Source organism: Micropterus dolomieu, linkage group LG19, assembly GCF_021292245.1.
Source record: "Micropterus dolomieu isolate WLL.071019.BEF.003 ecotype Adirondacks linkage group LG19, ASM2129224v1, whole genome shotgun sequence".
NCBI classification, from domain to species: Eukaryota; Metazoa; Chordata; class Actinopteri; order Centrarchiformes; family Centrarchidae; genus Micropterus; species Micropterus dolomieu.
Genome location: NC_060168.1, coordinates 24,902,525 through 24,926,255, shown reverse-complemented (window position 1 = coordinate 24,926,255; position 23,731 = coordinate 24,902,525). Strand labels below are relative to the sequence as shown.

At 39.8% G+C, this 23,731-nt stretch overlaps 1 protein-coding gene across 1 annotated transcript in view; it reads left to right on the top strand.

Annotated features, from left to right (window-relative positions):
- The window catches only part of slit3 (slit homolog 3 (Drosophila)), a 270,903-nt gene that overhangs the window by 23,471 nt on the left and 223,701 nt on the right, over positions 1 to 23,731 (top strand). Inside the window, exons 3-4 of the mRNA XM_046030828.1 lie at positions 6,151 to 6,222; positions 11,565 to 11,636. Of these exons, the coding sequence (XP_045886784.1) occupies positions 6,151 to 6,222; positions 11,565 to 11,636 (144 nt within the window). The remainder of the gene's footprint in view (positions 1 to 6,150; positions 6,223 to 11,564; positions 11,637 to 23,731) is intronic.

The window sequence follows — 23,731 nt, the reverse complement described above, 5'->3', positions numbered from 1 at the left end:
CTAAAATGGGAATTGTTTCCAAAGTATGAGCCTCTATAGTCTAATGTCAATTCAATTTCTGATGTTACTTTTGCTTGTCTAACTCGTAATATCTAAACAGCTGCTCTTAGTAGAGTGTGACTCTTCGTCTCCTCTCAGCTGTCCTAATTGTCTTTAAGAGCTCTGTCACTCTTCTGCCTCAAGTGGCTCAAATGTGTGTGTGTGTGTGTGTGTGTCTGTGTTAGGCCTATAATAACTATAATCACCGTTGGCTGCATGCAGCTTCCCTCCTCACTCTGTTTTAACCAGACCGGCATATAAAAATACACTCCCAGCACCAACGACGCTGAGGAGTGGAAATATGTTTATGCATTTGTAAGTGCATTTTTGTAACTATAAGCATACTTGTAAGGACAATGATGGATTAGGGATCGTTTTGGAACAGTTAATGTTTCAGGTGTTTAAATATGTGTGTGTGTATTTAATAAGCAAAACAGAGGAAGAGAAAGAGTGAGACCTTTATGTGTTTGCATCCTGTGCACTTGAGACAGGGTGAGAAGGACCAAGTAAAAGAAGCTGAGTATGTGTGTGTGTTTGCGTGTGGTGGGCCAGCAGCTTGTTTCATGTGGTTGGTGATAAACTGCTGTGACATTTCCCCACTCTAAATCTTTTAAAGAAATGGGGAGGAGATGGCTTGGGAAAGAGAAGATAGTCTGAGAAAGAACACATGCACTCCCACACACATACACACACAAATACTTGACTCGTATTACATATAATCTGACTTGTGTTAAACAACTCAACCAAACTAACGTACAGTAAATATGCTACATAACTCTGTCAAATCAGATGTTTTTTCATCTGTACACTACATGCAGTTATTGCTAAGATGCAATGGTCAAAACTGAAACCACTTTTTCAAAACTCTTCACACAGTCTGCATTACCAACATGCATCTTGGCCAAACAGTTAATCTTACCTCCAAATGTTACTCAAACCACCAAAACACTTCAGACAAGTCTCAAAATAAACTTGTTCAACCAAAACACTGGCAACAATTCTCACTCAGAAAGCATCCATTGTCACTCATAACACACTGAGCTAAAAACACTAACAACAAGAAGAATTACGTAAATTTGATGATCTTTTATTTTCAAAAATGAAATTTTTTCATATAAATCATATGTTCTCAGTAACTTTGGTACATTTCTCAGATCAAAATTGAAATTCTACTTGTTCAACCTCCACATCATCTAGTCACTTGTGCACATCATATGTAAAAGCAATTTCTCAGTCTTTTGAGAAATTGCTTATGTCATGTTGATCACAATGTATTATACTGGAGTATAAAATAGTCTTGTTTTTTTATGCATGTAACTGTGAATCCTGTCCAATCCTTTGCCGTGTATAACTCAGTACTGTTGATTGAATTGATACATGCCATACAGAAAAAGTGCAGCCTTATGCGTTTTCAGTCATTGTCATCCAAACTTTTGCCATAGTTTACCAATATTAATAGTTTTGCCAATGTTAAGGATGATTCTAGAAATGTACCGTGACTGAGAAAAACTGTTAGAATAACATATTTTCACTTTATTGACTGTACAATAGTATATGTAACAAGAATGAATCGGAAATGCAGAAATTTCCTTCAGTATCGTTTATTATTTTCTATGTAACTGCATTCAGTAATTTACTTATGAAAAAAAGTTCCTGAAATTTCAGTGCTGCAATACACTTCTGAGTTGTTTACGCAGTAAAACTGGTACCTGAGACACAATGAACACAACCTGTAATTGATGCATCAACTCCTTGAACCAATTCTGCTAAAATATAAGCACATTTCCTGCTTTACCCTCAGCTTGCAGTTTTACAGTAAAACCACATTCAAAACACTACACACATTTCTCTACGCATATAGACGTAAACATAAAATGTATGTAAATGTACTGCTAAGATTTGTCTTTTGTGATTTGAACAGTTTTGGATAAAGTGTGTTATAGGACCTTATTAAAGCACCTTATTCAGACTGTCTGCTGTAATCCAATTAAACATTTAACATAATTTTGTACAAAATGAAACAATGTGTCACACCGTTTTACACAGACACAGCTTGTCTCTGCATGCATACTGCATGCGCAACACTTAGCGTAATATCTTTGGCAGCCTTACATTGCAAGATTTCTTCCAGATTGTGGCGAAATTGAGTAATTCCAAACAAATTTAGTTGTAGGTGAAAACTTGTGTTTGATATTGAACATTTGGCTGCGGAAAGTTAATGTGGTTTCACCCATTGTATGTAAACAACAATTGAAGTTAATATGCCCTGAAGTATTTCCTTATTTCCTTTAGAGGCCAAGTGCTCTGAGTTTGCCATAAGGTAGCGTGACATCATTGTGCTTTTTATAATAGATGCTAAGACTTTCTAATATGGTTGAACGAAAGAGTTATTAGACACACCAGACCCCACACACATGAAATCAATACGTGTTTTCTCTCTTTTCTCCATCTCTCTGTCGATGACTAATGCCTGATACAGACCAATATAAAAACAATACCTCATCTGAACAATATGCCAGCATCAACTCCCCACACCATGTGTTTGGCTTAAGATCCCGTGCCTTTCTAAACTTTATTCAGTAAATCAGCATGCGGTTGATCTCTCATTTGGACAAATAAACTCTGATAGTTACTCAAAGTTATGTCTTGATGTAACTTACTCCGGAGTTTACGAGATACGCATTGGTACTTCTATTGGTGCTGAGAAAATGCAGCTTGACTAAACATGCTCAATTACAGTTTTTTTCAATTGCTAACCTGCATTGGTCAAAACTGAAGTCACATTGTCAAAACTCTTCACACAGTCAGCGAAACAGAAGTGTATGTGGACCAAACTGTGAATAATTTTTCATTGCTTTCACACAAAATGCATTCAATGACCACTTTCTCCAAAATCCATGAACTCTTTTCCCATTACTACTTCACCACCTGCAAAACACTGTATATCTGCAGGCCATTTTTCAAATGCTAACACACTGTGTCCAAAACTGTTCAAAACACGTTCAAAACAAAATGTTTGCAAATTTCCTGAATTTTTGCTGTAGCTGGACAGATATATATAGAAAATCTTTGCAGAACATTTACATCCATTTGATGTTTTAGAGAAATATGTATAATGTTTTGAATGTGGTTCTACTGTAAAACTGCAAGCTGAGTGTAAAGCAAGAAATTTGCTTATATTTTAGCAGAACTAGTTCAAGGGGATGGTACATCAATTACAGACTGTGGTCACTGGGTCTCAGGTACCAGTGTTAACTATGTAAACAACTGAAAAAAAGTGTATTGCAGCACTGAAATGTCAGGAACTTCTTTTTTTCACTAGTAAATTACTGAATACATTTCTGATTCATTCTTCTAACATATACTATAGTACAGTCAATAAAGTGAAAATATGTTACAGGTTTCTTCCATTTTTTCTCAGTCTCTTTGGTACATTTACAGGCTGTACTTTTTCTGTATGGCATAGATCTATTTCACCAGTACAGAGTTACAGTAAACATTGCAAGAGATTGGACAGGATTCACAGTTAGACCTTTACTGTATGCACTGTAATTTGTTGACAGAGCATGTCATTGTGATGCAGAAAATAAAAAAACAAGACTATTTTACATCACTGCATAGCACAACGGAAGCAATTACAAACTAAGAAATTCTTATTCACAGCACAACAGATCAGAACTTTACTGTAGGACACATTTACAAAACAAGTCTAATAGACATATGTAGGAAAATGCAGATTATGACGTGTTCAACCATTTTGCATGTAGTGACTTACGCAATGAACTTATGTCTAGATGTTTTGGGGGGTAAGACTTCTCAACAAAGCACGAGTATACTGTAATTGATTGTGATCAACATGTCATACAGTAAGCAATTGATAATGTAGGAAACAGCAGACAGATGTACATAATAATTTGCATAAATGTGTCAAAGCATGTGCAATTTGCAATTTTTCAAAAGACTGAGAAATTGCTTTTACATATAATGTGCACAAGCGACTAGATGATGTGGAGGCTGAACAAGTAGAATTTCCATTCTGATCTGAGAAATGTATCAAAGTGACTGAAAACAACTGGATGAAATACTGATTTATATGAAAATATCAGTCACATTTCAGGGATAAAAGTTCAACAAATGTATGTAATGCTTCCTGTTGTTAGTGTTTTGTAGGTCAGTGTGTTATTAGTGACAATGGATGCTTTCTGAATGGTTATTGTTGCCAGTGTTTTGGCTGAACGAGTTTATTTTGAGGCTTATATGAAATGTTTTGGTGGTTTGAGTGACTTTTGGAGGTGAGATTAACTGTTTGGCCAGGATGCATGTTGGTAATGCAGACTGTGTTAAGAGTTTTGAAAAAGTGGCTTCAGTTTTGACCATTGCATCTTAGCAATTGAAAAAAACTGTAATACTGGCTGGACTGTAAATAATGTGTGTGTGTCTACCCATCTCCTGCACTGTATGTATTTGCACCTGTCGGTGTGTGCTTGTCTTTGTTGTCTTCAACTGTTATGACTTTTCTGTAGCATATGTTTGCATTTTAAATTTTAACTAAATATTTTTGCTGTTTAAAAAAAAAAGAAGATTGGTTTAAAATCATTTTGTCCTGGAATTATGCACCCAAAGGTTGTCCATTTTCCTGCTGCGAGAAGCAGAAAGAAAACCTAGAAAATCTTCTCAAAATAAAAACTGAAGAGAAAATGGTAATATATGCAAATTAACTATTCATTGTGTGCCAGAGTCCCTTAAAGTAATTAGGAATAAAATAACAACATAAATAATATGGTAATTTTGCATATGGTAATTTTAAAATCAAATTTTTTGCAATATTGATATTTCAGATCAGATTTTTCAAAATAAACACTGGTAAATGCTATTTTTAAAAAATTTTAGGTGCTAAAAGACCCATATCAGGAAATCAGGAGTGAGTGAATATGTCTGCATGCATCTATGCATATGTGCATATACAAATGATTTTTTTTGTGCATGTCCATGAACGCATATTTGAGTGTCTGATTCTGTTATCTTTCAACTGAGTGCATGTTTCAGTCCAGCAGATTGTCTGTCTGTGTATGCATGTGTGTTGTGTAAGAGCCGTTATGGCAGTCCACGGATTAGTGACTGTAATTCAGCTGCGTGTCTGAACATTTTCTTTGAAAGAATATTTAAAAGAGTCCCCATGGCAAGCCAGACATTGTCTCTTTTGATACTTCTTTAGCTTCTTTAGTCCTCCTAGGCTATCTCTCTCTCTCTCTTTTTTAAATATCTCTCTCACTCACTTCATCTTTTCATTCTGGGTTTCTGAATCCCTGTATCCTCTCTCTCTTCCTCCTCCTTTCTCTTTCTTCCCTTAACTTCCTCCCTCCTCTCCTTCTCTGCCTCTCACAGCAGCAACATTTTGCATTCAATCTCCCTTTCCCCTCCCCTCCTCTCCTCTCTCAGGAGATGTCACTCTTAACATCCTCAGACAGAAAATGTATACACACATATCTGTGGATGTGTTCTGCTCTGTCCCATCTGGAAAACCTTAGATCGCCCCCCAAAACATGACAACATACTCAGAGAAGGGAAGAGAAAAAGAGGAATATGCATTGCATTGGGAGCACCACTGGAAAGACAGATGAGAAATGGAGAAGTTATCCATTGAAGGGTGGAAGAGGGATGGGTTGTTAATCGTTTGTTTTGGCTCACTAGATTGTGACATTTTTGAAACGCTGCATGTCTTGCTTCATGCCAGATTCATTTGTTCAGTGCGGTGATTGCTTGTTTATACAACACATTTTTAAGTGTCTCTCTCACTGTTTGAAATCTCTCTATTTCTCTCTGGCAAGCATCTGATTTCTCTTGTTTGTGCTGTCCAGCAAATGACATTTATCTGGTGTTTCTCCCTTTGGGTTGAACCTCCAGGTCAGCCTGGAAAACTGGCTATGATATGTATTCCCTACGTGTCTGTTTGATATTTAAATCAAGACATTTTAAGAAATGCGTACTTCAACTATGTTACTGATAATTCTTATTTCCTCCATCGTATTTCTGCATTCTTAAATTTTTTTAGATATGATAGTAACTATAACTGCTGTTCTTTTCTCTGTGTCTTTATGTCCATTACTATAGTCATCTGGAGGACAACCAAATCAGTGTTATCGAGAGGGGAGCCTTTCAAGACCTAAGACTGCTGGAGAGACTGTAAGTACACCATTGTATACTACTACCTGTTATGTGTGAGAGAAAGAAGCATTGCAAACAAAACAGTTGAAGCAAACATAGTTGTTTTAGGGATATAAGAAATACACACACCTAAACATCCCCAAATTAGCATACATGCACTAATTTACACACACATACACAAATATTTGACTTACTACCGCTGATTTTCCATTTTGTCAAACATACACACACCACTTACGTGCTGTTGTCCATTCTGTAAGGCACACTCGCACATACACATAAAGAGTGTACCTGGATGATACCCAAGTCCATACACTTCACACACAGCCTTGGAATCTCTCATAGATATTGCTTTGGTCATTGTGTGTGTGTGTGTGTGTGTGTGTGTGTCAGTCAGCTAACACCAAGGCTCTAGTCAACAGAATTAAGGTGTCAGTGCACAGCACAACACTTCCACACACACACCTGCATGTTTATGTCTCTGGTAGGTTGATGGGCAGACAGCTTTGCAGGAAGTTTTTGATGCTGTAACAGGAAATGAAAACAGAAAGCAACACACTGTTTATTGTCAGAAATATTTTAAAGCTGTTTTTAAAGGTGGCTTTCAGGTGATGTAAGGTCTTCACCTGATGAGCATTTCTAAACTTAGTAACTGGCTGTCCTAACAGTGTTGAATTTACAATGCTTGGCTTGGACAGGAGCTGGGAATTTCTTCACCGGTATGTCTGTTTTAATCTGTTTCTCAGATAATGTCACAGTGGGCTATTTAATTTGCCACTGTCTTTAAACAATGTACTTCCACAGTCTCATATTGTCTGTAACTTGAAGAACTGTGATGCTGCCATGCGACTGCAAAAAGCTATTTGTATCCAGCATCACTGGCAAAAAGACTGATTTAAAGATTTTGTCTTCTGTGAAGAGGAAAGTTTATATTTCACAAGAGCAAGAATAAGTTGGAGATGTTGTCAAAGAAATTTGACAGAGACACACAGAGCGACAACAGCACTTTTTCAGTTCAGAGGACAGCAAACAGGCTTAAAAGGCTGTAATGGGGTGTGTCAGGAAGGGTCAGGGGTTAGGGGTTTGGTGGGGAAGGAGGCTGCATAGTTGTGTGTTAAAACTCACACATCAGATTGCATTTCTTTTATCCAAGTCATTTAAAAATATGCTTTTGTGCAGTCTTAATGTATGTATAACTAAAGTTGCATGGCAATACATCTATTATACACATCACATAGTGTACAGATGGCATTAGTACTTTATCTAGGGTCAATTTAAGGAAAAAACAAAAGTACATATTATCTGGTTTTTGGTTGAAAATGTTAAGGAGCAAGACTATGATGTAGTGTCCGGGATTCTTTGCTTAAGTGATAGTGAAATGCTTTTTAAAATGCTTAGTTGACAGGTTCTCTGATGTTGTGCCTGTCAGGCTGAAAGGTTAGGGGCGAGGGGTCATAGTGCTGAGTCTGTGTGATTTGTGGCGTCAAAATGTGAAAAACATGGAGCTTGTGTAGTCATCTCCTTGGTTGAGTACATTCATGTATGTCAACACAAGAATCATGAAGTCATGGATATAGTCATTTCACCTCATTTGGTAATTTAAAAGGACAGTTGGGTTGAAAAGGCTAAATTTAATGATTAGCTCATTTTCAATCCTGTATAAGGTTCTGATTGATGGATATTTTGCAAACAGAATAGGGGATTTTTTAAGAAATTTTATTTTGTCTTCCTTACAAAAATATATCAGACTTCTGGATTTTAAGGTACTCGCCAAGTGAGATTAGTTCCCCTCAGTCTCCAAACCATTTTTGCTGGACATTATTGTGATTCTGGCTAACACGGATAATTTTCCAAATTTGAAAAATATAGTACCCATGGACTTGTGGTCTGGTAATATTTCAAAGGTTCCAAGTAGAATAAACTCGTCATTATTAATACACAAAGGATTCTTCTCTTAAAAACCATAACGTTTTGAGCTAACGTCTTAAAATGACTCATAACTGTAATAGTAGCTGATCATGCGCTTTACTTTCGTCCCAGCAGTTATTTTCTAGAAGCAGGGGTCAATTATTTCAAATGGTGGATATCTCTTTTTGGACTGCAGCTCTTTTTTCATTGGTACACACAGGAGTGAAAATCAGGGTCTTATTATCATTATCACAGGGGTTAAAAGGTTGCTGTCTGTGTCTTCTCTAGCGCATATTCTACTTTGTGACCCCTATGACCCTCCACCCTACTTTTATTTTCTTTTTCCCTTCCACGCCTTGTTTCTCAGCCAAATGCTTTGGTAGCTTGATAACACTTTCACTCCATCCCGTCACACTGTCCTCATCTATCTCTGCTGCAGCCAACCCCACCCTCCTTCTGCACACACACTGACACATTTTTCACCCTTACACACAGTACATCTCTCACTATCATCGCACACATATGTCTACCTGTTGGTCAACACCATTCTTTCATTCTCCATCTTCCTCTGCCTCTCATTCCTTTGTAAATAATTGTCATATGTACATTTCATACTCAGTTCAACTTAGTTGCATAATATAAGACTGAATTGGGCATGAGAAGTAGCTTGGTGTTTTTTCTTTTCATAATAAAAGCAGTTTACTCCGAGCTCCTCCCTCGAGCAAACGGCGTAGTCAGAGCATAATCCAGTCCGACCACGGGTGTTATTTGTTATTTGTCCAAAAGCTGGAGTGCTGCTCCCTGCTTCTTTAGCCCAAGTTTAGCAGCTTTCAGCAAGCCTGCAGATTTTCAATCGCCCGCTCTGCCTGGCCCTCTCCACACAACTCTCTGAAGCTGTAGGTGACGTAGGGACAATCTCAACATTGATAGGTTATCCCGACTCAGCGTCATGTGAATTTCTCATGTGAGTTGAATATTTTCAACTCAAGCGAGAAATTCCTTCACGTTGCCTTCACGTCGCCGGCACCGCCCCCTTCACGTTGCCTGACAGGAAATTGCAGCTCTACGCGTCTTTGCATTGACTTTGTATGTAAACTCACCGCCCCGAATGCTCGCTTCACTTTTGGTCTGAAAGCACCATAAAGCTTCAATCTGCCTCCTCTGGACCCAGAGGTTTTAAATAATTATAGATCTATATCTGATCTTTCTTTTCTATCTAAAATCCTGGAGAAAGGAGTCGCCAGTCAGCTTTGTGACTATCTTCATAGCAACAGCTTATTCAAGGCTTTTCATTCAGGGTTTAGAAGACATAATAGTACTGAGACAGCCCTGGTGAAAGTTACAAATGACATACTAGTTGCATCAGACAGAGGACTTATCTCTGTACATGTCTTGTTAGCTCTGAGTGCTGCTTTCGATACCATCAACCACCATATACTACTACAGAGTTGGTTTAAGTCCAATTTATTCGATATATATATATATATATATATACACACACACACACACACACACACACACACACACACACACACACACACACACACACACACTGTATATACAGTCCTCTCCAAAAGTATTGAAACGGTAAGGCAAATTCCTTTGTTTTTGTTGTTCACTGAAGACATTTATGTTTAAGATCAAAAGATGAGTGTGAGACAAGAGTTCGGAATTTCAGCTTTTATTTCCTGGTATCACCAAACTATTGCATTCTTCATTGACAGTGTACTTTGGTAAATTGGCAGACAAAATGTTCCTGTACACTTCTGAATTTATTCTGCTGCTACCATCATCAGTTACATCATCAATCAATATTAATGAGCCTGTTCCAGAAGCAGCCATGCACGCCCAAGCTATGACATTACCTCCACCGTGCTTATCAGATGCGCTTGTATGCTTCGGATCATAAGCAGTTCCTTTCTTTCTCCACACTTTGGCCTTTCCATCACTGTGGTAGAGATTAATCTTAGTCTCATCAGTCCATAAGATTGTGTTGCAGAACTTGTGGCTCATCTGTACTTCTTTGCAAATTTCAATCTGGCCTTCCGATTCTTCCTGCTGATGAGTGGTTTGCATCTTGTGGTGTGGCCTCTATATTTCAGCTCTAACGATATTTCTGACCTATTCGACGTCTGTTGCTGAGTACACCAGTAGTTTCTTTCTTTTTCAGGACATTCCAAATTGTTGTGCTTGCCAATGTTTGTCCAATGGCTCTGGTCGATCTTTCCTTCTGCAGAGCTATTTAATGTTTGGACAATCAATCTAAAAGGCAACACCTGGGCAACAAGAAACATCTGTCAGTCACATGTTCCAATAGTTTTGCTCACTTGAAAAATGGGTGGGTTCAAACAAAGGGTGGTATGTGCTGAGTTGTTTAACACATCTAGATGTGGATACCACGAAATAAGAACTCTTGTCTCATACTCATGTTTTGATCTTTGAACTATATATATATTAACAGGACCCATGATATTTCATTAACTTTCATTGCTATGCTGATGATAAACAGGTTTATATATACACAAACATGTATAGTCTGTGTATTCGTTCTGGTATGCTTGTAGGTCGTGTGACCACACCCAACCAACTGATGAGTTTATGCACAGCTTTTGGCCATTGCTGTTTGTCTGATTGCCTGTTTAAGAATTACGTGGTCTTAAATCTTTGCTGACGATGGTCCTATGACCGAAACATTCACTTTTTTTTCACATTTTATCACCTTTTGCACATGTTATGAATCAATTATTTTTGCATCTGAAGAGCCTCTTATATTTTTTTTGTAAAAAAGAAAGGTAAATTAGATATTAATTTCTGGGCGAATCTCATGCGTTGTGCATTTTTGTCTTATCGGATAAAATGAGGCCACTGAGATTAGGTTTAGTTTTACCATTTGGAAGTGGATTTGACAATCTGTTAATCCCCTTATTGATGGTACAATTGATGGTCTTTTCTTTTCATAACATTTTAGGTATCAAAATGTATTTAAAATACACAAAGAGGAGTGTCAGTTATCATGGGAAAAGCGTTTTATGAAAACGACTTTCAGTGGAGATGCCGGGAAGACGGCAGGAACCCAAACTTGTTCCTCCATTCCACCTAGGTCAAAGCACATGGGGGGATTATAGTGACAACTGGCTTTAGAGAGCTTACAGCACAATAACCTGTAACTGAGACACACACACACACACAAATCACTATGATAACCTGTAGGTCATTATCACAGGAAACCACACAGACTTTCCCATGAGTTTGACCTTTGAACCTTGAACCCGCTGACCTACAAGGTGATGCAGTCACCTGGTTGGTGATAGTTCAGTCAACACAAAAGCATGAATCTGAGTGATTAATGAGTGTGTGTTTTTTCTCTTTTCAGTTCACGCTGAGGTTTCTCTTAAAGTGGTAAAACCATTTTGCTTCAATATATCTTTTTCTCCCCCTATTTCTCTCCACAGTCGTCTGAACAGAAACAAACTTCAGTTTCTCCCAGAACTTCTCTTCCAGTCCAACCCCAAACTAGGACGACTGTGAGTACACCTTTCTTGTTTTTCCATCTCTGCCTCTAGCAATCCCACTTTCGTCAACTCTCCCATCTCTGCTTGACTTTCCCTCCGTCACTCTTTCTCTGCCCTCTTCTGTCTCTGATGTGTTACGTGATCCATTTAAAAACAAGGCCACTGCCATGTCAGAACTTTTATCCGGGTTGAGGGTTCAAGTCCTGCGCCAGGTGACACAGTGCCGCTCTGTGCTCCTGGAGAGGTGAAAAAGAGTGTGTGTCAGATGTGTGTGTGCGCACGATTTTAAGAGGTGAAAGTGTGCTCGGAGTGAATGTTTTGCTTGGATCTGTGAGGAATTTTTATTCGGGAAAATGGAGTTTTCCCAGAGTATTCAAAGTGTAAGAGCAGGTCATACTGATGAAGAGAAGCCTCCCACTTGCCCTCCTTCTCTCTCTCTCTTTCATCTTACATTCCCAGACATACTCTCTCTCTCTCTCTCTTTGTATGTTTCAGTCCCATCGGTGCACCCACCCTGTCTCCTTTCCTTCCCCTCTGCTCTCTCTGTCTGCACTCTTTCTTTCCACTCAGGTTTTCTATTTGTCTTATCCTTAGAGAGTCTCTGTCAGCTTAAGTTGAAGGTTGAAACACCTTCTAAACTTTATAACTATTTATATTGGGCTGCCTTCAAGTAAAGCTAGAGCTAGCCTCTGAGCTGACTGTGTGTGTGTGTGTGTGTGTGTGTGTGCCCTTTGTGCATGTTTGCTTTATACTTTATTTGTGTGCAGTCATTATAGTGTGCATTTTTTCGTTGCAAGGTGCAAGGAATACCAGCACGGGTACATTAAACTTCTCACTTCTCTCACTCTCTTTTATAATTTCCATGAGGCAGAACACCTTGAAAGCTACTGTAACTTTTCTTTGTTGATAAAGTTCTGTGTATTGTTTTTGTGTGTTTTTAACATTTGATAAAACAGTTCCAGATGTTTTGGGAGATCATAAAGTGAATTAGACCTAAAATTAAAGGAATACTTCACTGAAAAGCAAGCAAGAAAAAGAGTATCAAAAAATTCAATGCCTGTTGCTGTGACAAGTATGTTTAATATGTTCCCAGCAGTCATAGTTTTGTTCACACCATAACTTAATACACTATTCAAGTCCTGCATTATCACCTCTTCATTCTTTCAAAGCTTTCCTGGAAGTAGCAGATATAGTGGTTTATTGGTGGATTGAGATTGTTGTGGACAAACTGATCACTTCGACTAGCGTTTCTCAACGGCGGGCGTTCCGAGGACGATGGGGGGCGCTGGAAGCAATATTTTGGAAGGGGTGGCGCTGAGCTGCTTTTGGGGGGCATTTGTTGGTTGGAAATTACTTAAGATTCACAACAATACGAGTTTAAACTTTAAACTACTAGCAAAAAACTGTGGTCTGCCACATTAAAACCTGCCACAGCTACAGCTACTTGTGGTGCAGCTTCGTGCTGCCTTCACAGGAACGGGAAGTCAGAGTATCATCTCTAAAATTTTACCCACATGGCGTTTACTGTGTAAACTCTGGAAAATTGACGCTCTCTTTCTTTGTGGAAAAGTGTTTATTTCTCTGAGGAGGAATACACAGTGAAGGTCTTGTTATCACAGTGGTTACACATTTACAAGAGGGATATTCCGCTGTCGGACTCACCTTGAAAGCAACTCCGCCGAGACACCAGCGAGTGACAATGGACCCACCTCGCGCTGTGAGTCGCAGACAGTTTGTGCCAAAGCGGACATATACTATAGTTTCAGTAGGCTATAAAAATGTAACATTAAAAACTGAAGCCCTGTCTTGCTCTGTTGGGGATTGTACTTTATCAGAGGTGCTGAAGTTAACGTGTGTGGGATTATTTGTGAGCTTTCTGTCTGATCACAGATGTTGTTGGTTAGTTTCGTTTTCCCCCGGAATGAGCACCTCCTCATCTCATTCAGTTTTGTCTGTTAGACGGCGAGGGGATACTTTCAGCAAATCCTTAACATAATGCAGTACAGGGCATGTAGTAAAATATTATGAATTCTCTTTAAATAGGCTAATGTCATTAGTCTCCCACTACGACTTTTTTTCTTTACATGTCAGAGAACTCAGATATGTGGGAGAGATTCTGAATGTGTAGAAAGTTTAGAACATGAGCAGATAAGTTACAGTGTTTCCCATATGTTCATTTATTTGTGGCGGCCTGCCACAATATCAATGCTGACTGCCACAAATTGATTTTCGACTTTTTTTAGTAGGCCTATTTAAAATCGTATTTGAGCTGCAGGCAGCGTGTATTCGCACAGCACATCCTCTCGCTCATCTCTCTCATCTGTCCCTCGCTCTCTCGCTCTCTCTCCCTCATTAACACAGTTTCACAAATCTGTCCAACACAACGCTGTCAATGTCGGAGACCCAGCTATTAAAAGTTATTAGCAAAAATGTAAGGAGCCTAGCTAATAAGGAGAGCTAAGTTAATGTTAGAATACAGCTGGGTTTTCGAGGCTAGCATGCTTTATCTGCGCCACAGTTACACTGTCATTCTGTGGGATTGTTAAGTTATGGAAGTTATTAACAGATGAGCTAATAAAGTCCAGTCAATAACTGAATTAAAACGGATTAATTTATTACTGAGATGAAAAGACACAAACACATTTAAATAGGTTACTTCCCCACAAAAGAGGTGGTAAGACTTAATCATGTGTGTTGACTCAGCAGGGATGATATTAAATAAGTTGATCTACAGGAGAAAAATATTTAAAAGCAATAAGATTACCTGAGAGCCTCACTACATTATATTCTATTATAATTATATATTTTGAATTGTCACCTGCCACCTGAATTTTTAGACATTTCCACCATAAATTGGTGCAGAAATTGGAGGAGAAATTTTCACCAGAATGCAGGAAATTAAGTGTTTAATGCTCAAAATCTTCTGGGGGAGGACCCCCATATCCCCCCACTTATTGCCCTATCCAAGAAAACAGTATCTGGCTTCACACACAGTTTCTGGGAGGACATTCACTTATTAGTTAAATATAATTACTTTTCACATGGCTTTTTTGTTACCTTTTCCATGTTTTTAATAACAATAGTAACTATAAAAAAAAATCAACAATAATCAGGGCAAATAGCAAACATCTTTTTTGATGGGGGGCGGTAAGGGATCTGGATAATGGATAGGGGGACGCTGGCCTAAAAAAGGTTGAGAACCACTGACTTAGACCGATGGTGGACTTTAACTGTATTAGGGACATGTTTTGACACGTTGTTTTGCCCTTTGATACCTTTGAAATCCATTCAACCCTAACTGCTTTGAGTCCAAGCTCACAGTATATGCCATACTTTGTAAAGGAGCAACTTAAAGCCTACAGGAAGTGACAAAAAAATTTATTTAAAATCCATTGGTCAAAATGTAGCCCTAAAAGTGACAGCTTTTTGAGGTCATTCAGAGAAATGCTGCCTCACTTTATGTTACAGTTGGAGAACTTATTTTGAAATTAACCATGAATTCACCTCTTCTGTCCATGGTATGCTTCTTCCAACGTTAACACAGATCTTATCTATAGGGATGCACCGAAATGAAAATTCTTGGCTGAAGCCGTGTCCGAATATATAATATAAATTTTTTTTACCAATGCATAAATTCAATAGTCAAAATGTGCTTTTTAGTCAGTGTTTCCCACAGCATTTGGAGAGACTATGGTGGGTGGGTCCGAGGCCCGAGAGGGTCCGGTAAAGTAAATTACATGTGTCCATTTACTTTTAATGGACACGTAATATGTTTTATACAGTCCAATTAATCTTATTTTCATCCTGTATAGACACCTTATTTTGAAAATCGGACGTTGTCACATGTGTATCCTCTAAATTAATCAAGTACGACCCATTTTGATAAATAATGTCGTATGTGGTTCTCATATCGCGTAACATGAAGACTTCATAGCCTCTCTTCAGGTAGGACTCTCATATTGCAACACTTGCCTTTGTAAAGAGAGAAAATGACAAATGAAAGTCGCTAACCTGCCTGTCAGGTCCATTTCAATGGATTTACCATAAAGGCTTGAATACGTGTGCACTCCAAATTTAGGTGCGGCTAGCTTAATCGTGCCCCGCCAAACATGTATTTGAAAGTGCACTATTTTTCTAGTACCACGAAATGTTGAAATACATGGTTCTCATTAGACAGTGACAGTAAGCGACAAACATTTTAAAAACATCACTCTTTTATTTTGAAGCTTAGCAAAGGAATGGGGAAAAACCCCAACAAAAACAACAAATACAGTAATAATATTGGTGGTTTATGATGATGACAATAAATTGATTGTGTTTTCTATAGCTCTTTCTCAATATGATTGCTTGTGTTGCCAGAAAAGCCACAGAAAGATGAAATCCTCTCAGCGGGGGTGCACACTGTGAAACCTCTATTTAAATCTCTGGACAGACTAATCGTGTGTTTCCTATATTTGTGGTAATGGTGTGATGTATTGCTGAAGACAGCAAAGTAGACTGTTATAGCTGAAAGCAAATTGTCATTTACGTCAAATGTGGCTTTCAGGATCACACACAGTCAAAACCCCTCATGTGAATATCAAGGACACACACAGTGACAGATGCAAACACATACAAACATACATACTCCGTCACACAAATATGCTCAGTGTGTTTACTTCTTTTTTCTTGTACTTCATGAGTGACATCTTATTTTTTCCACCGCCTGGCTTACTGTTCTATAAAACCCCTGATTGGTCACGATAGCACTTATTTATCACTGGTTGAATATGGATCCCTACAGAGCTCTCAGACAACTCAGTAAGAGAGTGGAAAGGGTGAATGTGTTCCAAACTTAACATTATAAATCTCATGTTCTTTATATCCCTATGTTGCCATCAGCACAATCTAAATTACAGTGTCTGGAGTTTCCTCCTGCTCTTTATTTTTTTTATTTTTTCCACTTTTCTCATTTTTCTCTTCCATTTTTGGTGCTTTTTATCCCTTCCAAGCTGTGTTTTTCTGCGGATTAAGGAAGTGGCAGTAATGCAAATAGCAAGGTATGTAGATGAGACAGTGCATAAGAGAGACAGACAGAAGAGGAAGAAATGGAGATAAAGAAATGGAGGTAAGTTAAAGGGAGGGATACTGTAAGAGAGAACAACAGCAGGAGACTAAGAACGGGGAGACGGGGAGGTTTGCTGGTGGCTTTCTGGTTTGGGTTCGTAACCTTCCTCTCTGTCAGCCTTGGTTAGATATTAAATGATGGCAGTGTGATAGGAATTACCTCTTAACCCTCCTATTAAAGCCCTGTGGTCTGAGGTTTGGAGACGGGGGAGAGGGAAGGAGCTGGACTAGCGTTAAGGGAAAATAGGCATGGGTAAGAGGTTTTGCTCTTGAGGAGGGTGGGAGGTAAGGGCAATAGGTATCAGGCTGGATAATAGTTTTTACCAGAGTCTTGGATCCTGCCAAGATGAACGAGGCCTATGAATCAAAGAGGTTGACTTTGTGTCTTATTGAGCAGTAAGTGTGGCTGGTGAGCACCTGACAAAGACAGATGGTCGATAGGTATTGGGGAGGTCATGTGAAGGAGGGAGATGGATGGATGAAAGCATGCTGGTGGAGGACGAAGGGAGCGGATAGATGGCTGGAGGGACTGGAGTCTGTGACCCCACTAGGTGCTCGGTAGGGGGGAGAGAAAATAAAGATAGGGATGGTGAGATAGATGGATCATGGACTGGAGTCTGTGGGTTTCAGTGTGTGCAGTCTGTGGTCGTTTCCCCCCACAGTTTGCAGAGACTGTGGTCTCACAGCACATGGACCCAGACTCACACTCTAAGATCAAGCTCTGAGTAGAATACATTTGCTAGAAAAGCAGTGAATTTCTGGTTTGAAAAGCAACAATCATGATGGCTCAGATGGAAAAATGCAGGGCATTGGTTAGAAGGCTTTTGTGCATCAGTGCACATTACAGTGTATCAGGGAGGTTGACTTTGCTAAGTGACTTGATGGCTGTTGGTCTCCTGTCTAATAACACTGACCCGACTGAGCCTCATCCTGTTATCTTCACTTTCTGCTCTGGTAGTTTGTGCATGTGTGTACATGTTTTATGCGTGCATGCCTGTGAAAGTGTGTGAGTGTACAGGGCCCCTGCATTTGAACCAGCGCTGGTTTACTGCCAGTGATACTCATGAAGCAGCATCATTCTCCCTCATTAAAGCAGCTCAGGTTACAGTTGATTGGTTTGCATGAGAGGAGAGGGGTGCGATGAAGAAGAAAAATGAGAGTCAGACTCGAGAGATATTTCCCCATTTCCTTCACCACTGCAGCCCCAGTGTGGTTCAAATGCTGAGTATTACATAATGTAGGAGGTGATTTTTGACCATGTTTCAACATTTATGGAAATTAAAGCTCTGTCTTGCTGTCATATATTTTGCAGATGGGGCTGTCACAATAATTCACATATATGACTATGCAAAAAAAAAACTTGCTAAACTCTATACTGTTTAAAGCAAGACTGTATAACTTTTAAAAGGCCAAATACTACTATCTTCCTCTTAGAAATGAAAAGTTTAATTCATAAATAATAAAACACACCCTTGCTAGATACTATCAGGACCTTTGCTGCTAAAGCCTTATTTGGGTTGGTATTACCAGTAGCTTAGGGTGGCTGATGTTAGCAAGCTGGACATTACTTAGTCAGTTGGCTGACTTATGTCTCTTTTCCACTTGTGTTACTTTTACACAATGTTTTAGCATAAACATTAAGATATTCTACTGTCAAATTTTTATTGAAAACTCATTTTTATTATAAATTAGCAAATGTGATGGCAATAAAAAAAGCTAATATTAACGATAAAAAACTGACAAAACAACCTGTTACCCAAGAATCTAGCCCTTAGATTTTAGTTTGATAACATGCTGTAGTGTAGTCAAGCTTGTAATCTCCTGTGTCTTTTTTTAGTTTGCAGCTTCTTCCTATTCCTTAACACTGCTGTGATCCCCCAATGTCCTCACTGCATCATATAAAATGCATCACAGCAGGGATACCAGCAGTGAAACATTCAGCCTGAAAGGGTTTTTGGAAGCTTAATGGAAAGAGAAGTGAGTTTCTGTCCAGGGGGATGTTGGTGAAGGATTTTATCCAATCAAAGTGTCCTTGAGAATGATGCTTAATCCCTTCATGTTCAAGTGTACAAGTGTAGCTAAAGGCTGGGAAAAAAGAGCTGTCTGTGGGGATGTGAAACTGGATGAAACAAGAGTAAGAGAGGGAAGAATGGATATGTAGAGGAAGGAAAATGACTGGCAAGACTATAATGGTCAACAAATGTATGAGTGAACGGTAATGAGACATGCTATTCGGCACCATTAGTTTACACTTGAGCAAACCACTTAACCTCCAAATGCTTCAGTCTCGCTTCCAAACTGTGGATGTAAACCTCCCCAGTTACTGTATACAAATACAACATTGCTGGTTAAGTCAGGGGAAAAGATGGTGGACGGAGAGAGAAGCATGAGAGAGGGAAGGAAGTCTAAAGGGAGCTGGGAGTCATTTGAGATGTCTTTTCCTCCGAATTAAGTTAATGGAGAAAGACGAGGAGGTTGCCTTTAATCTTGGCTAATTGTCCATTTAGAGGCGACTGCCATAGTTTACCTGCTGGAATGCTATGGTTAGTGTTACAGGAAGTGTGCATCCAGGGATTGGCTTTGACAAATGGGGCCTCAGTTGCGATTGGTGGGAATGGTCTGGAAGGGTGAGGGGTGAACATAAACTGTCTCATGTGTTTCTCGTCTTTTTCATCATGGAATGGTTCATTTATTTACTTTCTTTGCCCCTTTCTCTTTTATTCATATGCACTCTCTTTTCTGTCACACACATCCCTACATATGGGTGGGCAATATGATCAAAATCTTCTATCGCATACTGTCATATTGCCCAACCCCACCCACACAAAAACAGAACAAACAGCTATGATGTTTGTTTCCTGTCAGGAATTGTAAGATTGTTTTCTTGTCAGTGGGCTCACGGCCCTTTGTTTGGTTTTCACATCACTGGGCGCTGGCGAGAAGCAAATCAGTCTCAAACACACACACACACACACACACACACACACACACAGAAGCACATCACTCTCACGCGACCTCTCCCGCTGATTTAACACCACAGCCGCTTTATGCAAAATTGAGGGTCTGTGTGTGTGGGTCTGTGTGTGTTGGTGCAACGCAGACTTTTTACTAAACCACACACCCACGATAGAACTTCCTAATAATTAAACATGACTCAGAGGTACAAACCATGGTATGCAGCTGCACCACAAGGCTTGTAGGACTGACACGCAGCTATACCACAGGCCATGCACAGCAGCACACTGTGTGTTTCTAACAAGCTTCTAACAAGTTTATCAATCTTACTTACATTCAGTCTTAAAATCTTACTTGGCGTTATTGCTTCCTAAAACAAGGGAAAACATGCCAGTAGGTTACAGTGGCAGTGGGTGCTCTGGCATGAAGCTGCACCAGGAAGCCCATAGGCTCCCGGATGGAGCTGTACCACAGGGCCAGGCAAAGGAAAGACTTTTACAGGGGGAACCTCACCAGAGCTCCTCTAAAATAAGGTTGCTCTTAGCAGCTTGTGTGTTTTTGTGTGTGTGTGCATTTCCCACAGCCCAGACGGCAGTGCGATTTTGTCTCAAGACATATTTAGATAAATACACACTGCAGAGATACCGAAAACCAAGAGTGAGAGAGAAAGAGGAAGAGAGCAAATGATATCAGGATAATTTGACAGATTTAGAAAAACAAGAAGTTTCATTCCAAAAGTTTCATACATTCCTTCATGCTGTCCGAAAAATACTTTCTAACATTAAAGTAACTGCACATTTCTGCAGTAGCCTGATTTCTACAACATCATTTCCTGTTTCCATAATCAGGGTAGGGGGTTAAATAAACCCAATTTCTCCTGTCGAAAGTTGATGTCTTGGCCCTGTATACATGTAATTGGTGGCTTTTTACAGGTATGCATGTGCAGGACTTCGACCAGACATCCGACAGCAGTCCAGCAGAATAAGGCCCCATCCACACTACTGCATTTTCGAATTAAAACGGAGACCTTTTTGCACCTCCCATCCAGACTAAAATGGCAAAAACAAAGACCTAAAACTGAGAAGTTTGGAAACGCTGCCGACCCCGTTTTGCGTTTTGAAACTCCAGAGGGCATTTTAGTGAAGACGGGCAAAAACAATGACGCAGACGCTCACACTAGGCACTCTGATTGGGTTTTATAAGTCATGCAAAGCAGACAATGATACTACTGACAGTTTTTGAGTTGGTATTTCTATTAAAATATTCTGTACCGTGCAAATAACACTTAGACCAATCTGCCTACACTTATAGGCTACTGTGCATGTCGCCGTCTACTTTGCAACAACTCCCAGTCTGTGTTCCGCCGCCACAGTACTGTATTACATCCAGTAACAGTCCCAGTGGTGCACGCAAAAAAAAATAAAAAATATCTGGTCTGATTCTTCGTCTGCATTTCTTTAGTCTTTCACCAAATCTTCTGTAACTACAGAATAGACCATCTGCTTCATGTTTACACTGGCATGCACATGCCAAGTGTACCTGAATGACCAATAGATGTGCGTTTTCAGTCGCTTTAGGCCGTGTCTACACGAACACGGGTATTGTCATAACCGGGAATTTTTTTACGCGGTTTGGCTGTTCGTCCACACGGAAGGTCACTGTAACCGAACATTTTTGAAAACCCCTGCCAGGGTGAGGATTTTCAGAAACGCCTGTTTGCAGTGTTGTCGTGTAGACAATAAAACCGTGGGTTTTGCCTTGCAACGTCAGAGTGTGCGCCTTTATCCGCTGTGTTTGACGTCAGAGTGTGCGCCGCTGACTGCTTTGTTGACGATTCTGTGCAATGGCGGACGTAGCCAAAATATTTCTGCTAATAACTATGCTAACAGGGCTTATAACATGTATATAGATACATGCTCAGTTCTCCCACTATATCGGGGAACAGAGGCGTCAGAATGCAATACTACGCAGGGCACTGCTAATAACAACACTCCCACGACACAGACCCCACTGCCACCGTTTTGGACGAAACCTGGTCGGACCTCTAGTTGGTGGGACAGCTTTGAGAACGAAGTGGTTGTTGCTGAAGAATGGAGAGAGAATTTTCGTTTGTCGAGGACATCGCTGTTGACTTTGAGTGAGCTGCTTCGCCCACACATTGAAGGGCAGACAACTGTAATGAGATCGCCTGTCAGTGTTGTCAAAGAAGTTGCCTGCACACTGTACTATTCAGCAGACGAGGGGAGATTATGCAAGACGGCTAACGCCTTTGGATTGTCAAGACAGGTGGTGTCGAAAATAGTAAGGCATGTATGTGAAGCAATTACTGTCCACTTGGGCCCTGTGTATATACAGTTACCTGTAACTGAGTCCAAAGTAGAGGAACTTGTAGCGGGGTTTTACCGAGGTTTGAATTAGGGCGGCAGTGGTTCAATCCCTGGCTCCCCCTGGTTGCGTGTCGAAGTGTCCTTGGGCAAGATACTGAATCCCGAATTGCCCCTGGCGGCTGTTCCGCCAGTGTATGAGTGAGTGTGAATGTTAGTTTCCGTTTGAGCACTTAGGTATGAATGTGTGTGACTGGTGAATGCAGATGTAGTGTAAAAGTGGTTGAAAAGACTAGAAAGGTGCTATACAAGTACGGAGCATTTACATTTATTGATGTTGTAGTCAAATGGCCAGGTAGTGTCCATGACACCCGTATGCTTGCAAATTCAATGCTGAACACACATTTAAAAAATAGCACGATCCCCTGCTCAAAAAAACTAATTCTAGAACATGAGGAGTCCATTCCAGTTTTTCATCTTGTGGACTCAGCATATCCTTTGCTTTCCTACCTGATGAAAGAGTATGCAAATGGAGGAAGCACTGTTCAGGAACAGTATTTTGGAGCCAGAATGGTTATTGAATGTGCCTTTGGCAGACTGAAAGCATGGTTTGGAGCATTGAGAAGGGCGATGGACAGTAATCTAAACGACCTTCCCTTTGTCATCTATGCCTGTTTTGTTCTCCATAACTACTTTGAGGCCACTAAGGAGACGATGGACGAGAACAGAGTCAAGGAGGCAATTCAGCATGACAACCAGCCAGACACACAGATTTATTTCAGAGCCGACTGCATCACAGCAGAAGGCAAAAGGGTCAGGAGAGTCCTTCCTGAATTTCTTGATCCAAAACAGGGACTTCTATCTGTTGGCCACGGAGGCCACAGTCTTCTCTGCCTAGTACATGAGTGTGTTACATGCCAGTCAAACCTGCTTATGGTATAGTGTTATCCTGAACATGTGAAACTTTTAAGTGCCTTAAGTTAAAAGTTTTGTTGCAGGAAATCAATGTTAAAGGTTCAATGTTAAAAAGTTTTTGATTTTAATAAATCAAATTTTCATTGTCAATGGGCTCAAAACTCACTTAGAAATGAAGCACACGCCTGTTTTCTCCATTGCTTGCATCAGACACTATTCTGCTTTTAATGTGAGGTCTCCGGGTCGGATTCAGCTCTGTGCGCGCCCCCGAGCCTCTCTCTGACTACAGGTTGACTACTTCCGCTGAAAACTACATAATGCTCCTTTAAGGCAATTTTATATGAAAATTATGGTTGTCACGTCCTTGTGAGTTTACAGCATCCACAGTTCATAGCATTATGTCTTGTTATGTTGATTAATCACTTACTCAGATGTACAATTTTCAAACTCTTTTTATTGAATTCATTCTTCACATTGTTGGGACTGAATCAGCCGCTGCACAAAAAGTCACAACCTGCCTGAGTACTGTTTCAGCACAATTTAACAAATTAACTTTAGGAGCATTACCAGTGTCAACACTGGTCAAATGACTGTCCAAGTTTAGTTTTGTGTGTGTGCACATTTATATACCGTGATTCATCTTATGTTTGTGTGTATATTCATATTCATACACAAACTCTTTAACATTCTTTGTTAAAGTTTATGAATGTGTGAGTTATGTTTGGTTCTCTTGCTGTGAAGCAGTCAAGAGGCCAAAAGTTATGATGTCTGTGGCTTGTGTGTGTGTGTGTGGGGGCGTAGGCCAAT